The sequence below is a fragment of the Ceratotherium simum genome, chromosome 1 (genome assembly GCF_057802395.1).
Source record: "Ceratotherium simum simum isolate JZ-2026a chromosome 1, ASM5780239v1, whole genome shotgun sequence".
Taxonomy (NCBI): domain Eukaryota; kingdom Metazoa; phylum Chordata; class Mammalia; order Perissodactyla; family Rhinocerotidae; genus Ceratotherium; species Ceratotherium simum.
In genome coordinates this window covers 40,589,974-40,613,552 of record NC_141900.1, presented here as the reverse complement: position 1 = coordinate 40,613,552, position 23,579 = coordinate 40,589,974, and the positions used below count along the sequence as shown (strand labels likewise).

General features: G+C 39.8%; 1 protein-coding gene across 3 annotated transcripts in view; it reads left to right on the top strand.

Annotated features, from left to right (window-relative positions):
• Positions 1-23,579, top strand: part of SLC25A13 (solute carrier family 25 member 13) — a 192,639-nt gene that overhangs the window by 129,361 nt on the left and 39,699 nt on the right. For all 3 annotated transcript variants that reach the window (XM_087422872.1, XM_087422758.1, XM_087422808.1), the window contains exons 12-13: positions 6,349-6,401; positions 8,146-8,226. In XM_087422872.1, coding sequence (XP_087278998.1) covers positions 6,349-6,401; positions 8,146-8,226 — 134 coding nt within the window. The remainder of the gene's footprint in view (positions 1-6,348; positions 6,402-8,145; positions 8,227-23,579) is intronic.

Below are 23,579 nucleotides of genomic sequence, written 5' to 3'. Positions count from 1 at the left end.
GGTGATGTTGATAAAGATAAAAATAAACAACACCAAAAAGCACTTCTGTAGTACTTACTGTGTGCTTGGCCCTGTTCTTCGGGCTTTGCGTATATTAACTCATTTCATCTTCAGAACTACCCCATGAAGGTGGTACTATGTTTATCCCAACTTACAGATGTGGAAACTAAGGTAGAAAGAGATTGGATGACTTGCCCACAGATGCACAGCTGGTGAATAACAAAGTCTGAATTCAAATTCTAGAGCAGCCTGGCTCCAGACTCCATGCCCTAATCACCTGGCTCTCCTGCCACTCAGTAGAAATTACATTATAAAAAGTTACTTCTCATCAGAGGTTGAGAAATGTTTAAATTCTTAACTAAAACATTTTATTTTAGCTTAAAAACGTAGTTGAAGATGCATTGTTATGTCTGTGCTACTTCCTTATCTTTGCCTGAAGTAGGCGGGGCCACTAGACACTCAGACCAGCTGTGCCTTCACTGCCTGGGGACAGCTCTTCTAAGGATGGGCATAATGCCATGGGAACAGCCGTATACTACTTACCTAATTCTGGGCTGTGAACATGTTTCAGGCTGAACTGCCTCCTGTAAGCAAGAAGAGAAGCAAGGATATGCCTTGAACAGATAGGTAGAAAGGAATATCACATTTTTTTGAATACATAATAGAGGTTGTGAACAGTGTCTGGCTCTTTGTATACATTTACTCCTATAATTATCATAATAAACCTATGAGTCATAGGTAGCATCCTTGGTTTACCAATGAGGAACCTAGAGTTCAAAGAAGAACGTCCCCAAGATCACTCAGCCTGAAAGAGATGCAGACCTAGGATTCCAGCCCAAGTCTGTCTACGTCCAAAGCCCATGTTCCAAACCATTCATTTTGCTGCCAAGCCATTGAAGTAAATAGTTTTATGTAAGCCTGCATTATTAATGAGTTTTTTGTAGTTCCTCCCAACTCTGAGACTCTAGAATTTCTAAAAAGTTTTTAAGTAAAGAATAGCATAGTAGCCCTCTGATCTAGCACACTGCTCACGGGAACCTCCTTTTGGGGTCCTATATGAAGCTTAAGTTGGAGGTTCCTGATGTGGGCTTAGTTCCCACACCTCTAGCTCAGTTCTCACTGGGTTACAAAGGGACTGGAATCAGAGGGGATAGTGTGATTTATATGTCAACCCCATGAAATTTGAAGACAAAATACTGTATTAATATTGTGCCCTGTAAATCTTTTCTCGCATTAGCAGCCTTCTGGTAAAGTTTGCCAAGGAAGCGTTGCCATATGTGCTGATGGAGCTGAACTAAAATGAGAAGATTAGAAAACTAACCACACTAATAAATTTCATTTGAGGTAGTTGGAAAATAGACTGCTGTTTTGACAAGTTAGAAACAACACACACATCCATTCTCTGTTTCTAATGGTACAATGAATTGCCAGAATCCAACAGAAACATCTTGTATTAGAAGCCTAATTTTTCTGCTGAGTTACCCAGATGTCAAACACACGTGTCCTTTAAACTTCAGTGTGATCGCGTTGAAGTGCCTTAACGAGGCTGGCTGTTTTAGGCATTACTGAGCCACGTTACCCCTCCTCCCTCTGAAGTCAAGGAACCAGGAGGGTGATTGAAATTCCCGCCTCTGTGACTTTTCATTGTCCCACAGAGCATGACCCCTCCCAGGGCTAATGGTGTCCAGGCCCACATCTGTAGTGGCACTCAAATCTTAATCCACAGCCATCTATGTTTCTCTATTTAGGAGGGTAGTCATCACAAGAATGGTACTTATCCAGGACCTCCCTGAGGGCCAACATCTGGCCCAGGTCTTAGGAATGGATTTGTACTTTGGTTTTATTCTTATTGAGTTGAAGTTATTCATGTAATAGAGTGAAACTCAGGGCCTTCTACCCTTTACTTTAACCTCCTAATTACTCTCCCTCCCTTGGGTCTCTGTTCATACCATCTGTCCTTCACCTGCCTCTAGAACTTTTTACTTTATGAACTTTACTCTTTACTTTCAAAGCCACCCCATGCATCTACGGTATTTGCTCCAAGCTCCTTAGTGCGGCCTGGGAGAGAAGCAGTGCAGTGCATCAGGTGGGAGCACCCCGTGAGCCAGACCGCTTGGGTTGAACCCCACGTCTCCATCTAACAACTGAGTAACCTTGGGCAGGCTCCTTGAAGTCTTCCTCAGTTTCTTCATCTGTTGATGGGGATAAAAGTAACATGCACTGAGTTACTGTTATTGACTTGTGTGGACTAAATGTGTTAATTCACATAAAGCAATAGAATAGTGCCTGGCGTGTGGTAAGTGCCCCCAAATATCGGCTGTTGTCATTATCACACTACTGTTATTTATTACAAGGTCTGCGATCTAATCCCAGCCTCTGGTGATCTTGCCCCAACCTTGAATGTGCCATGATCTTGAGATTTTGGTGCCTTTTCATGCACTATTCCCTCTGTCTGGACCACCTTGCCCTCCATTCTACTCGTGTCTCTTCTCTCCAGGAAGCCTCTGCTTATTCTTAAAGATCCGGGTCAAGCATCTCCTCTTTGTTGCTTTTCTCCCTCCTGCAGGCAGAATAACTAGCTCTCTCCACTGTGTTCCCACAGTACTTTGACACCCCTGGGCTGTGTCACTCACCGCTCTGTTCTTAGGTGGTTTGTCCCCTCTGGCACACACAGACACCTAGGGTTCTCTTTTCTGGTAAGCTGAGAATTTCTCCAGGGATAGCACAGATCTTACTGTTCATCCCCAGTTCCTTCCAGTACCAGGCACACGGAAAGGGATTTGGTAAATGTTTGCTGAACAACTAAATATTTGCTGCCCTATATTTAGTTTTAAATACAGGGTTTTCTCTTTTGTTTTTTGCTGTTCACAGTGCATTACTAAATTTATAGTGAAAAAGACAAATCTCAATAGCTTAAAACGCTGGCTGAAGTGATTGTATCTAACACTGTAGTCATTTGGCTCTGTGGGCTGTTTTTTATTAGTCATTTAAAAAGACCGTCACAGGGTAGTTACAGAGACAAGAGATGATCATTTAAATCACAGTGCTTTCAACCCATGCATGGTTTTGGTCTACAGTTTAATGATGAGAAAAATGCATCTGGCAAGTAAATATTTAACTAAACATTTTGGTACTTGACCTGAATGCAGAGAGTAAAATGGAAATTGTGAATGTTAAGATGTAGTTTAAACAGCCTATCCCTGCATTTTACTAGTAGAAATTAATGTACTTTCATAAAGTAATAATAAAGCCTTTCTTCTCATATTATAGATATCATATTATCTCATATTATGTGGTATAAGTAAAAGATTAATAAGTGAATGTAGTTTAGGAGGAGAGTGCTTACTTTGAATAAGAGCACTTGCTTTGCCCAGATGGTTCCATAGTCACGTTTTCTGTGCTGCTTCGGTTCATTTAGATTATAAAGCGCACATAGCCTTACTCGAGCTAGCAAGGGCACAGGCGAACTTTTGGTGAGAGTTCATGCAAGAGAGAAAGAAGGCCAAGATCTCATAGGGATCCCAGGACAGGGTTTCACCAGGCGCTGGCCTCCGTGGGACCAGATGATGGTCAAGACCAGCCCTCCTGCCTGCGCACCTTTCATGCGCTGCATGTTCTCCCTCTTTGGTGTCTCCATTCCTTTTGCTCCACATGCTCTTCTCTCAACAACCCACTTGCTTTTCTTATTCACGGTTTCTGCTTCCTCGTGGCAACAGCACATACACGGCTTCAACTGGCCACTTTCCCCACTCCGCATGGCGTCTTCTCACTTGTGCCCCTGCGCTAACTGGCTCCTCACCTCCGAGGACTCTGTCATGCTCCTGGGAGAAGGATCCTGACTGACTAGCTCTACTTCTGGTACCAGGTCATAGGGCCCAGGTTGCTGAACTCATTGGCAGCCTGTCTTTTAGTTGCCTTCCCCTTGTCCAGTCAGCTGTGGCTCAGGGGATGAAGCAGGCTCAAAATATGGTTGTCCAGAGAAGACATTGCAAATTGAAATGTTTATAGGATCCAGGCAGGTTATGGAAGTGAACAAATAGGCTGGAGGTGAGAGGCAGGTACATGTTTGCCTATTAGGCACAGGACAGAGTTGAGTGTTGTCTAAAAGCAGAGACTCTTGAGTAAGAGAGCTTAGGTTTGAATCCCAGTCTCACCATTTATCAGCAGGATAACTTGGAACAAATTACTGAATCTCTGTATGCCTCAGTTTCCTCTCCCCGGGGTGATTATGGGAGTTAAATGAGTTAGTAAGCTGCTTAAATTGGTGCTTAAAATGCCTGACACATAATAAACCATGTGTTAGCAGTTTTTTGTTTTTTTTTTCGGTGAGGAAGATCAGCCCTGAGCTAACATCCATGCCAATCCTCCTCTTTTTGCTGAGGAAGACTGGCCTTGGGCTACCATCTGTGCCCATCTTCCTCCACTTTATCTGGAACGCTGCCACAGCATGGCCTGACAAGCGGTGCATCAGTGTGCACCCGGGATCCAAACCCAGGCTGCCAGCAGCGGAGCGCGCACACTTAACCGCTACGCTACGGGGCCGGCCCCTGTTAGCTGGTTTTTTAAGAAAATTTTCGTTAGCCTCAGCATACTCATCACTTAATTCCACAATGAAATGAGCTTTCTCCCATTTTTCCTAAAACATAACACTGTCTTCGTCTATTTAGTTTCCTCCTTTTTGTAGAGCCGCAAGCATACAGAAAGGTTTCTCTATCGTGAGGATATCAACAAAGCAAGAAAAATCATGAACGGCAACTGGCACTTGTCCTCATTGCCGTGTCGGCATTGGGGCATGGTGGGGACCTTGGTGAATTGATGCTTAGGTCCTGTCTAAAGGGCAGAGCCTCATCCAAGTGGAGCAGATTGCTGCAATGTCAGAAGGAGGCCCAGGCTGTCAGATCAATCCATTGATCTATCGATCTATCTATCTATCTTTACAATAAGTTCAAATTATGTTTGAAACCTTGTGCTGTTCAGTAAAACACGTCTGCAGGCTGAAGACATACATCCCTCAAGCTAGTGACTTTTGCTTGCAAGCTGCTCCTTTAGGAAGATGGTATGGACAGGGCTGTTCTCTCGGAAGAAGCTGCAAATGGACCTTTTTATATAGACGAATTAGGAAGTTGTACTTCCTGACAAAGGAGTTGCACTGTGAAGCCCCTCTCAAGGACAGCAGTATGACGCAGGGAACAATATATTCTGATTCTTGGGGTTAGCTTACTGCGTGTTTCCAAGAAAAGGCGTCTGTCTTTGATTTTATTTTCTTAGAAAGAACAGATGACAACGATGCCACTTTTTAGTTCAGATATGTAGGTCCACTGCCGTTGTAACTGCCTTTGCTGGAAGTGACCCTTTCCTGTCAAAGGCCACACCTGCCTTTGTGCTCTGATTCTTAATTCCTGTGCAACCTAACATGTCCAAAACAGAGCTCCTTGCTTTCCACCCCAAACCTGGGTGTTCATGCTAAAAATCCAGCAGTAGAAGTCAAACCCAGTTTTTCTTTGTCTCTCAGTCTCGTCTCGTGACACACACGCACGCACGCACGCACACAATGTCAGTATGTCCTGTCTGTTTTCCACACAGCAGCTGGAGTGGTCTTTTAGAAGTGAGAGTTAGCACATCACTCTCCTCCCGATCGAAACCCTCCAATTCCTTCTCATCTGACTTGCAGCATATCAAGCCCAGGATCCTGACCTACAACGTGACTACAGCAACGGGCTCCCACCTGTGCCTGCTTCATGCGAGGTGGCATACTGATGTTTTCCCTCCTTTTTGAGCACGCTAGGCTTGTTCCTACTCGGCTGTCTTTGCCCTATCTGTTCCTTCTCCTGGAATGCGTTTTTCCCCAATTGTCACTTCTTCAGGAAGGCCTCTCCCCTCCTTCCATCTGAGACCGGTCAGAGCAAGAACCTTGTTTGTCTTGTGCTTGTCACCAAGTCATAGTTGCCAAGTGAATGAATGGCTAAACTGTGGACACTGGAGGTGGGGGACTGAGAAAAGTATTAGAAAAAAATAATATATTCACTGAAGTCCACTTCATATTTGAGAGACAGGAGGGAAAGTGCAAACTTGTTGTGGAATAATGAGATTTCCTCTGTCACTAATACTGTTGATTTACCCAACGTGCAAACGATCCAGGATGTGAGAGGGAATTTACTTGGGCCTGATGTGGCTGTTAGACATTAGTACTCAAACATTCCATTTTGAGTTTTCTCATTAAAGATTATAGCAGAAAATTGCAGCAAAGATTGCCCTGGTTTTTAGATGGTGATCCCCTCTTTAGAGCTGTTGATTTGTTTAGTTAATGCTAATTTATTTACTATACTTCTACTTTTTGTTGTTTTTTAGGTCTGTTGCCGCAGTTATTGGGAGTCGCCCCAGAGAAGGCCATAAAACTCACAGTAAGTCTTTTGAGTTGATGCTTCCTAAGAAGGGAGTTTGCTCACACTCAAGAGTCTAGCAGATATTCTTATGTGAAATGGCAGGTTTGTGTTTCTTTAGAGGTGCTAATTTGAACATAGGAGACTTACCACATATAACTTTTCATTATTCCCCATTTAAAACTAAACATCCAAAAATGTGATGATATATTTGAACGAGACTTTTGGTGGTTGCTGCCATCATCATCATCATCATCACCATCATCACTATCACCATCACCATCATTATCGTTGTTGTAATGGCAGCAGCAGCAGCAGCTAAATTTCCTTCAGAACCTACCATATTAGGTACTTTACATGTATTATCGGTTACTATTTTAATCTCAAGCAAAGTGTGACCCGCAGTTTACAGATAAGGAAAGTGAGGCCCACAGGGTTTAAGTGTTTACCTGTGTTCACACAATTCATGAGTGGGAAAACTAGAATTCAAAATCAGATTTTTCTGACTCCAAAGCATGTACTCATTTAATTACACATGCTGTGTATAGAATTGATATTTAGAGTGTATTCTATAAGCATTTACCAAAGCCACACATTGAGGGATCTGAGTTCTAGTTGAAGTTGATCCGCCATCAGATTGTTTCTCCAGTGCCTGGCTCACATCTGACGGATGGAAGGTATTCAGTGAATGTTTGTGGAGTGGATAGATACTGCCTTTATATCACTAAGGTCATAAAGCCCCAGACAGTTAAAGTCCACTTTTAGATTGGGCTTTGTAGCCTTGGTGCCTGAAATTCTTCTTTTACCATCTTATTATGTGACCTTGGGACAGCTAATCTTGTCTGACTTTTTTTTTTTTTTTTTTGGTGAGGAAGATCAGCCCTGAGGTAACATCCATGCCAATCCTCCTCTTTTTTTTTTTGCTGAGGAAGACCGGCCCTGAGCTAACATCTATTGCCAATCCTCCTCCTTTTTTTCCCTTTTTCTCCCAAAAGCCCCAGAAGATAGTTGTATGTCATAGCTGCACATCTTTCTTAGTTGCTGTATGTGGGACACTGCCTGAGCATGGCCGGACAAGCGGCGCATTGGTGCACGCCCGGGATCCAAACCCAGGCCACCAGTAGTGGAGTGCAAGCACTCAACCGCTAAGCCACGGGGCCAGCCCGTTGTCTGACTTTTATCTTCCAAAAACATGGTTGATCCTTAAAATTGCTTGTAGTACATACCGCTCTGGGAACATTATACTTAATTAAATAATGCTATTGATGTTCCTTGAGAATCCTTAAGAAATTTTTTAGATACTGAATTTCTACTAAGCTGGAAAATCTACTCAGCCAAATTTGTCTCAATGTTGAGTGCTGTTTTAGAATAAATCTTGTTAGAAGACTTGAAAGTGATTTTTAATCAAATCTTATAGTTTTTAAGTTATAAAAAGTATGTTTTTATTTTGTTTCTATTGTCAATGTGTCTCTCTTCTTATGCTATTGTAATTGCAGGACATATTTGAGTTTAGGGCTTATAAGCCATCTGTCTTTTAATATTTTTCGCCCTGAAACATCAAGAATACATATATATTTATTTACCTTTTATAAACTACATATATACTATTAAGAGCACTTCTCAAACTCTTTTAAGATCTGTTAATTTATGCAGTTCGTGATTAATAGACTGACAGGAAAAAATAACATTTATAAATATGTATTTATATGTGTTTAATGACTTTCTTTATATTTTTCATCAGCTTCTATAAATGTTTTTCTTCAAGGTGAATGATTTTGTGAGGGATAAATTTATGCACAAAGATGGTTCGGTCCCACTTGCAGCAGAAATTCTTGCTGGAGGCTGTGTAAGTACCTTTTGCAGATCTCTACGCTGAAAAGACTTGTTTCACATTCATATCATTACCGTGGTAAACAGTGTGGACTAAGGTTTCTGTTCAACCACAGATCCTGTACAAGGACAGAGTCTACTAGGGTACCTCGGCTTTTCCTAGACAGGCGAACCACTCCTGAGGTGGAAGGGTAAATGTTTCTGATCTTATTGCCTGTTAAGTCGTGCCTGTTAAATTCGTCACTGCTTGCGGTTGGTTCTGCAGTAGAAGTCGTTTGTGGCAGAAGTGTTTGGCCCTTGAAAAATCTTTGCTAACTTTTCCTAAAGTTAATTTTTAGTACATTCTTTCCTCATGGCACCCTCTGCTGGGTCAGGCACTAAAATTTGCAGTTTGGAGTCAGCAGCCACAGCTCTCTGCTTTGCTTTACCTCACAAGTGCTAGCAACTCTTCAAGCTCCCTAGTGCCTCTGGGATGCTGGGAAAGAACTGGCTGAGTGCTTTCTGCATTGTCAAAAATGCTTGGAGTGAGTATTTCTTTATATGGATGAACAACTTGCATCTTGTTCTTAAGTTCAGCAAAACATTATGTCTTGTTTTATCTCATGCACAGGTTTGTTCATGTGAATGTAAATACTTTAAGTAAATTAAACTCTTACACAAAGACTGGTACTATTTCAAGATAAGGTTGGTTAAATAAACAGGCTTTGATCACTAGGGCAATACAATATGGGTATATTTTCCATCTAAACCTGTGTTTCTTTTCTTATAAGAAAGATGAGGTCACTTTTTTTTTCCTAATTTGCTTGTTCTGTGCAGGAAATGGTATTCATGGAAGAACCTTTTCTTGAAAATCATTGAGTCTAGAAACTGAGCAAACACCTGAAAATATTAAACCTTTGTTTGGGTAGCACTAATTGTCCTGTCTAACATTGAATGGTGGTTCCCTGAAGGTAGCAGGAACTAAGGACTCCTAGCTCCTGGTGATTCTTAAGAGATGGGCAGAATCTGGCTACTGCCTGACTCTCTTTCTGTTTGATCACTGACCTGTCATAGACAGCCAGGTAGGATACCCTTGTTCTGTAACTTTAGGAGCATTCAGGATGGAAACAGGGAGGCTTTAATGTCCTAAATAAGAAGGACACACAATAATAATCAAAAAGAATATTAGGAATTGCAGAAACTGCTCTTCCCAGTAAGTATTGTTCATTTAAAACAACTATAGTTTCCATTTGAGCAACTAGATTTTCTAACTTTAAATAGGCATATCCATAGGCTGTATCTAGCCCATTCTTCAAGCTGTTGCAAGGGGCCCAAGATAGCAGCACGTTTCACTAAGTCAGGTGAGTTTGTGTTTTAAAAAAAAGTCAGGTTTGAAACTTGCTGAAAAGACATGATTATATATCTCTGGAAGAATTAAAAATGTAAAATTAATTATGTGATACTACTCATGATTTTGGCAATAATCTTGAGCTTTATTTTCTTTTCAATGAAAGCATTTTGCCCGCGTGTGGGTCTGGGTGCCAAGGAGATCGGTTGTGGCATGCATTGCCTACTGTAGGTGGTCTTGCTTTCTCGTATGTGGTCGCCCATTTCAAACACAAAGCACAGATTGGCATCAGTAGTGGTGCCTCGTGATTGTAAAGAGGTGCAGCCCTTTTTCAGACCTGATCTAAACACAGGCTTAAAATTGGAGCCACTTGGGCTTTACAGCTACTTAAAATATCTGTGAAACGAGGTTTGCCATCCTTCATCTCAAAGGTGGTAGACAGTGGTCCTCAGTGTTTCAAGTCTCCTGTTTTGCATTTTTTTTTTTTTTTTTCCTTTTCAGGTAAGCAATCCTGTAGGTAGCAAACAATCCAGGCCCCTTTGGATCTCTGAGTAGTGGGATGGATGATTCCATTTTCCATAGGTATTTTTTAAAGTAGCAGCAGCACCTCTCTTTGCTGGCTTAGGCAGACTTTTCCCCGTCATCGGAGCAGGTCACATGCCTTAGAAAGTCACTGTGAGTTCCACAGCCTCGTCTGTCCAATTGGGAATACAAAGGGTTTTGAAAGGTTGTGTCACAAGAGCAGTTACCCTTCTTAGTTCACCCACCCATGGCCAGATGTTGACTTTTAAGTCCCCGGGGAGCTCACCTTGCTTCATTATTACTGAGAATTAGTACACATGGCTGACTTGTGCACTTGTAACCCAAGCCGCTCATTTCTTTGAAGATGACTTTTTCTGTTTTGTAATCTGTTTTCTGCAAAAACAGGAAAAATATGCAGAGAAGTCTTTGTCTCATAACATTCATAGCACTTAGCTAAACTCATAGTCTGTTTTATTATATATATATATTTTAGAAAAACAAAAAAATATAAATTTGAGGAAAATTTTGGAAGAAAAAGGAAATAAAATGAATTCCATTCATTAATGTAATAAAATCTGTAACTGAAAACAGATTAAAAAATAATCTTCTGTTTCATTGATGTATGCAAACGGGTGAATCTAACTTTATTTTTAAACTCATTTTTTGCACTGTTTAGAGCACTGTTAACATTTTGGCTTCAGTTTTCTGAGCATTTTTATAGATTCATGCTTAACAGTAGTGAGGTATTCAGCACAGTTCAAGACTAACCCAGATGCTGAGACTGGGGTTTACAAACTCTAAAAGTCTGAAAGGTTCTTTGTGATTTATGTTTTCTCCATAAGTTGGTCTTCTACTTTCTCAATTAGACTAGAAGCTGTAGGAGTTTTGACAGAGACCTGGACCCGCAGGCGTCCCTACACAAAATATATATACCTTCTGTTTCTTTCCATCCTTCCTCTTCTAGGGTCAGGAGCTCAGACCCTGTAGGGACACATAATTGGTGATGACTGTCAGTGGCAGCAGAGGCTCTCAGTAAATGGGGCAGAGGAGAGAGGCCTGTCATCACTACCCATTTCCAGTTAGGTTCCCAGTAACTATAACAACGACCATATTGTATCTGAGTACATTGTTGTTATTGCTGTGTTGCTGCTGTTTTAAGAAAAAATAACATATGTAGTGCCGTGTGGTCTGTAGGTTGAAGTCCTTAATTCAGCAAAATAAGTGTGTATTGACTGTCTCCTATGCATCTAGTGGAAGAGAGGGTCGAAATCCCGAGGGGGCTGAGATCTTTAGTTTTTGATCTTTTGATCTTAAGGTCATTAGATAAGGAAATACAAATGGTGCCATGACTGGTTTCAAGGAAGATATGAGTATGATGATTAATTTATTTGGCATGAAAATCTACATTGCAATGAAATAATATTCATCAGGAAACAATTGTCAAAAGGGTATGAACCTCTGTCTTATAAAGCTCATATTTAGTAAAAATTATTGACATACCAATAAAGAATAATAGTATTCTGGCAAGACAAGTGAACATGCTTTTGAACAATAGTCCTTTGATAATGGGTCCATGGTATTTCTCCATTGAACATACATACACATACATGCACATTTATGTGTATGTGTATATGTGCAAATATATCTGCTGCTTATGGGAGTTTATATTCATTTTAAGTGGGAAAAATAATATATTCACGTCACTCGTTCTAAAAGGGGTTGGTGAGAATATCACCACTGGGAAAACATGGCATGAAGAGCAATAGCAATCTTAATTGCTCTCCCCTGCAAGTATGACCCTAATGTTGTCACCTATATTCCCATTATTATGGTAATTCCCATATGCATGATATTGTTGTGCCTGTTTGTACAGCCATGTATCAGATACTATTTTTAAGGCAGATTTTTCTTACTCATCTTTTTTGGCATCACATTCAATTGTGGTCAATTTTTATAATTTTAAAAAACAAAAAGATACAGACACCCATGTGCCTACCACTTAGCTTAAGATGTCAGACTTGACAGATGCAGCTGGAGGCCCTCATGTACCTGTCCCGATAGCTTTTCCCTCCCTCATCTCCCAAGAGATAACCCTGTCCTGAAATTGGTGGTTTTCATTCCCACACATGTCTATACTTTTTATTACATCTGAGTGTATCCCTCAGCAATATAAACGTTTGCTTTTGGATGCTTCCTTCTGACCCAGGATACAGGAACAACTCCATGTGATTCCCACATTGATGCCTTTGCAATTTTTCACATTAGTGCAACTCATGGGCTTTGTTTGTCAGAAAAGAATAGTAAATGGGACTATTATTTTCAAATGTTATAAAGTGGCATACCGTGAGTATATCTGTTATAGACCTGTGGATTTAATGTAGATGTAGTTGGAACAGTGTACTTATTTAACCAAGTTTTTCATAACTCGAAGGTTTCTTCCCTAGACTAAAGTCATTTCTTCAGTCTTACCATTTAAACTCATGCCCAGTCCTGAGTAAATTTAAAATTGTAACCCTGCCCACTGCCAACACACATGTTTCCTATCTGCCTTACTGTCCCCTCTCCATCCCTCTTTCCTAGTGGGAATGATTTTAGTGTTTCTCCATCATTGAGGAGGAGAGGTCTTCTGGTTATCTATTGCTGTATAACAAGTCATTCTAAAACTTAGTGGCCTCAAACAGCGGTTTATTATTATTATCTCTCATGGTTCTGTGGGTTGACTGTGTTGAGCTGCGCACTTCTCACTGTGATCTCCATGTGATTACAGGCAGATAGCAGCTGGGCTGGAGCCATCTGAAAGGTCAGCTGGTTTAGATATCCAAGATGGCTCACACTTGTGGTTGGCAGTTATGCTCACTATTGGCTGGGAGCAGCCGTGGCTGTTGTCCAAAGCGCCTACTATGGCTCTCTGTGTAGCTTGGGCTTGTCAAAACTCGGCAGCTTGATTCTAAGAGGGAGCTTCTCAAAAGCAGGCATTCTAAGAGTCCTGGGCAGATGCCGCAAGACTTCTTATGACCTAGCCTTGAGTGTCACTTCTGCTGTATTCTTTTGGTCAAATGAACCACTTATGCCAGCCCAGATTCAAGAAGAGAGAGATTAGACTCTACCTCTCAATGAGAATAATAACAAAGAATCTTTAAACTACCACTGGAGGGTTCAGTGAGCAGTGTTATAGGACAGGGACATCCTTGCTGCCCTCTACATTAAGAAGATTTCATAGTTAGTTTCACGTCTTCTCTGAGGATCTGTTGCTGATTCTAGAACCCATTCCTGCTCCAGATTGCTCTTGGTTGCAGAGGGCAGAAACTCTCTAAAGTAGCAATAACTAAATGAAGGTTTATCTTAAAGGGTGTACATGAAATGAAATCAAAGGCTCTTGAGAATTAAGGCAGCTCTGGAAACTGGCTACTTTCTCCATTTTCTCCTCTTGGCCTTTTTGGTCTCTCTCAGAGTGACTTTGCATCTCTGCACATTTTTTTAAAACACTTTATTTTTTTTGCACAAATTTAGGTTCACAAATTTGAGAGAAAGATACAGCGATTTCCCATATACCCCCTGCCCCTACACATGCATAAACTCCCCCATTATCAATATCTCCCACCAGAGTGGTACATTTGTTACAATTGATGAACCTACATTGACACATCACAGTCACAGAGTTCATAGTTTACCTTAGGGTTCATTCATGGTGTCATACATTCTATGGGTTTGGACAAATGTATAATGACATATATCCATCATGATAATATCATACAGAGTATTTTCACTGCCCTAAAAATCCTCTGTGTGCTGCCTATTCATCTGTCCTCCCTCACCCACCCCTAGCAACCATTGATCTTTTTACTATGTCTCCGTAGTTTTGCCTTTTCCAGAATGTCCTATAGTTGAAATCATACAGTATATAGCTTTCCCAGATTAGTTTCTTTCACTTAGTAGTATGCACTTAGGGTTCTTCCATGTCTTTGCATGGCTTGATAGCTCGTTTCTTTTTAGTGCTCAATAATATTCCTTTGTCTGGATATACCATCTTTTTTTAATCCAAGGACATCTTGGTTTCTTCCAAGTTTTCGCGATTATGAATCAAGATGCTATAAACATCCTTGTGCAGGTTTTTGTTGAAAACATAAGTTTCGGCTCCTTTGGGTAAATACCAAGGACAGCAATTGTTGGGTCTTATGGTAAGGGTATGTTTAGTTTTGTAAGAAATCTCCAAGCTGTCTTCCGAAGTGGCTGTACCATTTTGCATTCCCACCAGCAATGAATGAGAGGTCCTGTTGCTCATCAGCATTTGGTGGTGTCACTGTTTTGCACATACTTTGCTTTGCTGATTCATTTCTTCTCTTCCTTGTGCTTTTGACTTCCTCAAGAATTCCCTTCATGTGCTTGCTGGACTTGTGGCCTCTCTCCCTACAGTATGACCTTCAGCCTCTTTTCATCCTCAACTCCAGCTGATTATCTCAAGTTGCTCAATTTTGTTTTGTTTTTCATTAATTATTGAGAGAAGAAATTTGATAGGCAAGCATCACCTTTATGTGCCAGGCCATAGAGCAGCCTTGAGTCCTGCACGACCTCATGCAGATGTTAATAACTGCTTAACAAATCCGTTTGTTTCAACAATCTATAAATGTGTTCAAATCCTTCTTGTACCATTTTGGTTTTAGCTTCAGTTCTGTAAGTATCCCCTGAATAGTAGTGTATGTGCTTTTGTCATAAAATATACCAAAAGCCATATTCTGTATGATTGAGCTTAGAATCCCTTAAGATTTCAGAATCAGTCATATCAAACCAGGGAGAAAATTTCCTCGTGTAATAAACACATATGCTCTGGCAATCAGACTGGTAAGTGAGACTGCCTGAAGTGGATTTAGGTTCTACTTTTGTGATCTTTCTCTTCCCAGGGTTTTCTGTGGAGATGTGGCCTCACGGTGTAATTTTCGTAAGGCAGAGTTTTTATTTCTCTTTGCAGGTCTCTGTGCACATATCCTACTTAGAAGTATCGAATGATGTGTGGCACAATCATTAAGTTGAATTTCTACAGATTGCTCCTATGTAACATGTCAAGTAGCCAAGATTTGTTATGTATTATAATGATGCTATGGAAATAAGCTTATTATTTTTTAATGCATACATCTTTATAATTCATTTGTAGTTTAAAGAAAATCTAATTATTAGTTACATTGTTTTCAGACTTTATTATTGTTATTATTTGGAATATTTTCTGGGAGATTTTTTTGCACCCTCCCCAAAATTTAAGACCATATTGTAAGTTTTCTTTTTTTTGGTTCATCAATGGTAATTTCTAGTTTAATAGATGACTTCCACAAGATTAAAGTGAATTAAATTATCCTTGCTTTCGTAAACTTTACATTATTTACAAGACTTTTCATTTATTTCCATATTTTACAGACTTAAAATTGTACAAAACATACATATTTTAGTGAAGATCATATCACAATGTTTTCTATATTTCAGCATATGTTATGATTGTGATTTTTAATTATGAAAAAATAACCATGTTAAAGTTAAGGTAGAAAACAAAGCAAAAGAAACTGCCCGCAATTCCTCAATTCTCATACTCTAAGTTTTCTTAATTTGTGCTTATGCTTTCTCCCTGTCCTCCAACTCTGTTGACTCCAAGGCTTAGAGACTATATCAGGTATTACCTATGACCTATCTTTGTCAAATATGGTCCTGCTTTGCCACTTGAGGAGCTCTTCCTTTATAACTTTGTACTGACAGTTAGTTACATCCTGGAGACCTTGGGTAAATGTTGAAAGAATTGAGACATCTATAAATGCTGAAGGCAGGACCCATGTCTGTTACTGTTACGCCTCTGTGCCTAGCATTGTGTCTGACATATGGGAGAGGCTTTAAAATATTTACTGCATGAATAAAACCTTGACTAGAAGGTGTTGATGATGAGGGCAGTAAAGGTAGGGTAGTCATTCAATATACTGTGTTGCTGTTAACTTAGATACAGATGGCCAGTGAAGAGGCAGTGACCCCAGGGATTGGAGTGGGGTGAAGGAATTGATGGACTTTAGGGAGTAGCTGTAACATGCCTACGTATGAATATATCCAGGATGTTTCACAAGAAAAGTTTTCTATGATAACTCAGTAAAGAAACCAAACTTTTAAAAGTTCCTTTTTATTTCATTTCGCTTCATTTCTAAGAATGGCAAATAAACTAGCCCCCAAATATATGCAGAACCTTAAGAACAGGATGAAGATAAACAGCTTGAGGCATTTGGCATAGCTTATTCATTATTGCTTATGTTTTCAGTAGGAAAAGATTTTATTGAAGGGTTAACACGTGGAATTACCACATCAGAATCATAAAAAAGAGAGACTTTAAAAAAAGAGAGAGACTAACAACAGTGAGACACCACTACACACCTATTAGAATGGCTAAAATCCAGAACACTGACAACAGCAAATGCTGAGGAGGATGTAAGCACCAGGAACTCACATACATTGCTGGTAGAAAAGCAGAATTATATAGGTACTTCGGAAGATAGTTTGGAGATATCCTATGAAACTAAACATATTCTTACCGTAAGATCCAGCAATTGCACTGCTTAGTATTTACCCAAAGGAGTGGAAAACTTATGTTTTCAACAAAAACCTGCTCAAGGAAGTTTATAGGAGCTTTATTTATAACTGCCAAAACTTGGAAGAAACCAGATGTCCTTCAATAGGTGAACAGATAAACTGGTACATCCAGACAAAGGAATGTTATTGAGCCCTAAAAAGAAATGAGATATGAAGCCATGAAAAGATGTAGAGGAACCTTAAATGCATATTACTAAGTGAAAGAAGCCAATCTAGAAAGGCTACATACTGTATGGTTCCAATTATAGGACATTCTGGAAAAGGCAGAACTATGGAGACAGTAAAAAGATCAGTGGTTGCCAGGGGTGGAATGGGAAGAGATGAATAGGCAGAGCACAGAGGATTTTTAGGGCAGTGAAAATACTCTCTATGGTATTATCGTGATGGATATACGTCATTATACATTTGTCCAAACCCACAGAATGTACAAAGAGGAACCCTAAGGTAAATAAACTATGGGCATTGGGTCGTTATGATGTGTCAGTGTAATTCATTAGTTGTAACAAATGTACCACTCCGGTGGGGGATGTAAATAATGGGGAGGCTGTGCATATGTGGAGGCAGGGGGTATATGAGAAATCTCTGTACCTTCCGTCTCAATTTTTTGTAAACCTGAAACTACTTTAAAAAAATAAAGTCTTAAAAAAAAGCCGATGAATAGCAAAAAATGTTATACCATAGCAATATCTGCATTTGGAGGTTTCTTTTTTTTTTTTAAAGATTTTATTTATTTTATTTTTTCCCCCCAAAGCCCCAGTGGATAGTTGTATGTCGTAGCTGCACATCCTTCTAGTTGCTGTATGTGGGACTCGGCCTCAGGATGAATGGAGAAGTGGTGCCTCGATGCGCACCCGGGATCCGAACCCGGGCCACCAGCATCGCAGCGCGCGCACTTAACCACCAAGCCACAGGGCCGGCCCTGCATTTGGAGGTTTCTGAGAAGCTGATGAGGCAGCTCCATCAGTTTGCCCAAAAAGTCTGGGGGATGAGACTAAGGCACTGGGCTGGAATAAGAATTCTGCTGCCTGCCTGCTTCTGTGAAAAGCTCTTTCTCCTGGCTTCTACTTGGACTCTGGGCAAAAATAAAAGAGATATCTGATGACGCTACGAGTTCATAGGGATTGCCTACCTGGCTAAGGGCTCCCTTTGGTGTCTCAGAAATGTCATCTTATTAGGGGAAAGTCCAACTCATGATAGACACTGAGCCAGCCAGATGTCTCTTTTCTATTTTCTTCCCTTTCCCTTCTTTGGGAAAGACTCAGAGCTGTTTGACTGAACACAGTCCAAATGTTGGGCCATCCTTTTGGTTTTCTAATAAATAGGGGAGGGGTTTGTTATGATGTGAAAATATGAAGAAAGAGTGGGTCACAGCTTTCATACAGTTAAGGTACTTTAGACATTGAAGGTCTGTAAATTGTTAAGTGATTCTGGTGGTAGTAGTCAAAATAGACCTGTATAACGGGCAGAGTCCAAATGTGCACATATTTGACAGTTCTGCGACTTAATTGCTCTTTAATGTCAGTCAAGCAGATTCCACTTTGGTTTCTTGGCCAGGCTTTTATAGGCCTATGAAAACCCTGTGAAGTTGAAAATATGAAACTTAATGTTTGTAAAATGTGTAAACAGCATAGCGGCCTTCTGCCTTACCGTGTAGTTAAGAAATTAATAATAGGAAATTTCAATTTGATATCTGTCTCAAAAACAATTAAGCAGTGAGATTCTAGTCTCTCTTTAAAGTTCTTAATAGTCTAGTTACAGATTTTTTTTTTACTTAAGAGCTTAATTTACATACCAAATCAGGAGAAAATCCTATATTGCTTTGTTTAGAGATGTGTGTTTAGTCAGACAGTGTAACTAAGTGTATTAGTTAACTAGGGCTGCCATAACAAAATGCCACAGACTGCATGGCTTAAACAACAGAAATTTTTAATTTTGTCACACTTATGGAAGCTAGAAATCCAAGATCAAGGTGTCTGCAGGTTTGGTATTCTTCTGAAGCCTCTCTCCTTTGCTGGCAGGTGACCATCTCTCACTGTGTCCTCCTATGGTCACCCCCTCAGTCTGTGTGTTATCTGTATCCTACATCTCCTCTTCTTTCAAGGACTCCAGTCATTTTGAATGAGGGCCCACCCATGTGACCTCATTTTACCTTAATTACCTCTTTAAAGGCCCCATCTCCAAGTACAGTCACATTCTGAGGTCCAGAGTTAGATCTTCAACACATGAATTTTGGAGGGACACAATTCAGCCTGAAACACTAGGAGTTGAGATTAAGGTTCTTTTCTCAACTTGCAGTGCAGACTCAAGTTCCTAATTGCAGCGGAGTGATGACCCCTCTTGTGAGGGTGCTGGGTCTGACGTTTTCCCTTCAGAGCTGGAGAGAGTGAGTGGCCTCTAGGCCTCATGCCCCCTCACATTTGCCAGCTCCTCTGTGAGGTTGTTGAATGCCTGTCTTCAGTATTTGGGAACAGTAGCTGATTGCTGTTGGGCTCTGTGCTTTAATTTAATTCATTTACTGCTCTTTGCTGAGTATCTGTTTTGTACTTGTGATCTTTGTATAGAATGATAATACCTATACTACATACAAATTATTTTCATGTCTCCATTTAACATTGCGTTAGTAAGAGAGTAAATGGAAAATGTGTTGAAGCTTAGATTTCTTAAGAAATCTTTATTTTCCAATTTATTCAAATATCAAATATTGTCATCACTTGAGTATTCATTTTATACGTGATGTAAATCATTAGACATTTACTAGTGTAGACCTATTTTGTAGTTACAATTTTATTTGTATTTGAATAATCAAAATAATATATTTGGGTTTTAGTTAAAAAAAGTCATATTCCATAACTTCATATTAATCTATTTTTGACACATGTAAGCACACATCTTAGAATGTCAGTGTGCAATTAGATATTCTTAGCACATGTCATTTGTGAAAAGCACTTTAAATCTAAGTACATTCAATTGAGCATAATTAAAATATCAAGATACATATTCTTCATATACATTTTGCCACTTAATTTTTTAAGTAGCTATAAGTATCTACCATATGAGTTCAAATTAAAGGGAGGTGATTAAATTACAGTTATATTTAATGCTTTTAGTTTAAAATATAGCAAGAATTATACTATGTTAAGAAAAATGCACTGCTGTGTTTTCTGTGGACAGCAGATTGATGACAGAATTTTTTTTTTTAATGCAAGACTTAATATTTTTTGCATATTCTCAAGACTGTAGCCTAGAATGGTTTGGGGCGGGGTGCAGGGAATCATAAGAAAGCATACTTTTTCATCTTGTGAATTCTTTTGATTCAACTCCCCAGGTCCTGAGAAAGAATATTTGAGGATACTATCTCTGTTAGTAAAAAACATTGGAGATGGGCACTTAGGTTGCTTCCAAGTCTTGGCTATTGTGAATAATGCTGCACTGAACATAGGGGTGCATATATCTTTTCGAATTAGTGTTTTCGTCTTCTTTGGATAAATACCCAGACATGGAATAGCTGGATCATAAAGTAGTTCTGCTTTTAATTTTTTGAGGAATCTCCATACTGTTTTCCATAGTGGCTGTACCAGTTTACAACGGAACTTGAGGGTATTATGCTAAGCAAAATAAGTCCGACGGAGAAAGCCAAATACTGTATGATTTCACTCATATGGAAGACAAAACAACAACCAACAAACACATAGATACAGAGAACAGGTTAGTGGTTACCAGAGGGGAAGGGGGTTGGGGAAGGCAAAAGGAGTAAAGGGGCACATGTGTATGGTGACAGATGGCAACTAGACTTTTGGTGGTGAACACGATATAGTTTATACAGAAGTCGAAATATAATGATGTACACCTGAAATTTATATAATGATATAAACCAATGTTACCTCAATAATAAATAAATAAAGAATTGTAGAAAGGCTCTTTTAGTTCATAACAGGTGAAAGAAAATGGATTATGGGGAAATCTGAACTGGAGCTCCTGAACTGATCCTTTAGGTAATGTATTTAGGCTGCTGCTATTTCCTGCGGTTATAATAACGAGCAGACGGCCTTAGCAAGTCATTTTTAAGGCACATGTAACTTTAAAACGTACTTGTTCATGATTATTGGACCTAAAGTATGTTAAGATCATTTTGATGAAGGTCACTGTTCTTAGACTACTTAGAGAAATTGAGCAGTGTGTTAAGATTCTGGATTATGTTGCCTTTCTAGATATTTGATTTCTTGAAATTCTGTTTTTAAAAAAGAAGTAGATAGATCACTTCACATGATAAAGTTACCTATGCAGAATCAGAAGCGTTAACAATGAAGTAAATCATTATATACCACAGCAAGAGGAACTTGGGGGCCAAAATTGTGAGAAAGAGAAAACATCAAACTTACAGAAGCATCTGGGCGCTGAGCAAAAGCTGTGATAGAAGCCACATTCCACGATCTTTGCAGACTATCTATCAAGCCCATTTCAGATAGGGGGTATTGAAAGAAAAAACCTGTATTTTACTTCAAGCCATGAGGACTGTATCATGTGAAAAATGAGAGCGTTTGGGAATACTGATGCTTGGTGTTGACGGAGCCCTATTCATTTGAGAAGCTTGGTGCGTGGGCTTCATGCTGAATCGTTGTAGCTTCCATGCTCCCATTTCCGTTTCTGGTTGCTCTCAGCCCTCCTGGATGCACAGGTGAATTTAGGAAGACGGTGGACTTGAGGCAGGGATCACAGCAGCTAAAACTGTCATATGGAGATGTGAACTTTCATTTGTATTGGTAGCGAGATGAGGCATCCAGCATCCACTTGGGATCGCTTTAAAAGTCCAAAAACTGAGAAGTTGATCTTGAATGTTAAGGGTGAGTGTGTTGCCTTTCTTTTAGCAGTCATATCACTTGGTCAGAAGAATGTGTGCTCTGTATTGTGTTCAGCAGTGGGGAACCTTTTGTGCTACACCCAGTCTAGTCTCTCTCTTGGTCCCTTTTGTGACCAGTGGTGTACATTTCCAAAGTGATTTGCCAGCGTTGGGGGCAGTCCACATCTGAATGGAACAGCAGAGACCAGTCCCGCAAACATAGTGTGGTAAACTGCCAGTTATCCATCTGGCCGTTGTCATTTTTACCAGCTCCTATAGCAGGACATTATTAGCCATTTCTCAATAACAAAAGTATTTCAAAATTAAAAATACCCGCAATTTATTGAATGTTGGCTTGAATTTAATTAAATTAATTTAAATTAAATAAAAACCATCTGGTTATATTAAGCTTTACTACATCACCCACTTACGTGAGTTCTTTTCTTTCTTTTTTTTTTTTCCTTTTTTACCTGATATAGCTACCTCCTACCAATCCTCAGCACAACTGTGCTTTCCTCAAAAAGAAAGTTTAATTTATAGGTTTCTAGGAAAAGAAAATTTGAGAACTCATTTGTACTGGCTTTAAAGGAGTTTGGTTAGCTAAATTCTCCTAAACAGAGTTCTGTCGTATATTTATTAATGGTCATCAATACCATTGATTGAGCACTGTGGTATGCTAGGCACTGGGATGAGTGCTTTATGTACATGCTTTCATTTAATCCTCATTTAATCCTATAAATAACATTTAGAATATGTGCTCCGTGTGGGTGGGGATCTTTGTCAGTTTTGTTCTCTCCTATACACCTGCTGTAGAGTTGGCCCACAGTTGATATTTGTTGAAAGCATGAAGAGTGTTAATGTCAATGTGCCCATTTTACAGATGAAGTAAATTTGGAGCGAGTGAGTTAAGTCTGCTAATGCCTAGGCTGTCAACCATGGTGCCATACTGACTCCCAGCAGTGCCCCCATTTCTTGACTGGTTGCTTTGTGTCAGGCACCTTGCTCAGCATTTGGTACATATTACCTTCTTTAGTCCTCAGAGTGAGTCTGTGAAATGGTGTCATCTCTGTGGTATAAATGAGAAATTGAAGTCTTGGTAAATTTGAGGAACTTGTCCAAGGTCACATACAAGGAAATGATAAAGCCTGAATTAAAATCCAGGTCTGTCTGACTCAAATGCTCCTATGCTGGACCACTGTGCTATATTTAGGTAAAACCCACACCAGTATGATTCTTTTTAAGCCCATTTGAATAAAATTGAAAATATGTTGTTAGTTATACGTTGCTGAATCTGAAATATTCCTCAAGGATTTGCATTTGGCATGATTTGGGGATTTTATCACCTACTGGCCTGGCTTCCTCATGATTTGTTGTCTAATCTACAAAGAAAAATTTAATGCATCTGATGAAAATCAATTAAATTGTACCTGGGAAAAAAAATTCTTCCATATTTCTTAATGTACTTTAGTGTCTTTGAATCATTTATTTATCTCTGCTAGACAGAGGCTCTCCAAGTCATAGGAATTTTAGTTCATGTGATCAGATTAACCAAAGATTCAGGAAGATACTCTCATTAAACAAGAAAGAAAAAACTGAAAGTGAATCTGTTTTAAAGCACAGGCTTTTTGACACTCGGCAAATCAGCCTAATGGTTCTGAGCTTGGGTTAGGAATCAGGCCAGCCTGGGTTTGAAGACGAGGTGCTTTTGCTTCCTCGTCTCTAGAACAGCAGAAATATAGCCTGTGTCAGCATGATTGGAGGAATGAAGGAGATAATGTGTGTGAAGAGCTTACACAGTGCCTGCTGTATAAGAAGTGCTCGACAAATGTCTGTCTCTGACTTCTCCAGGAGAAGAGGAAAAGGGGTTTGCAGGGCTATAGTCATTCAGAGAACTCGATCTTCTTTTTGGTCACACTCATGGGTAGTTTATTCTTGAGAAGTGAATCTCAAAACAAATAACCCCACCTGGTAGTTGGGAAACCACGTCTTTCCAGAAAGGGATCTGGAGGGCAGATGTATTTGTAGAGTCCATTGTTGGAAGGCAGGCTGGCTGGCAATGATCAGTGCAGAG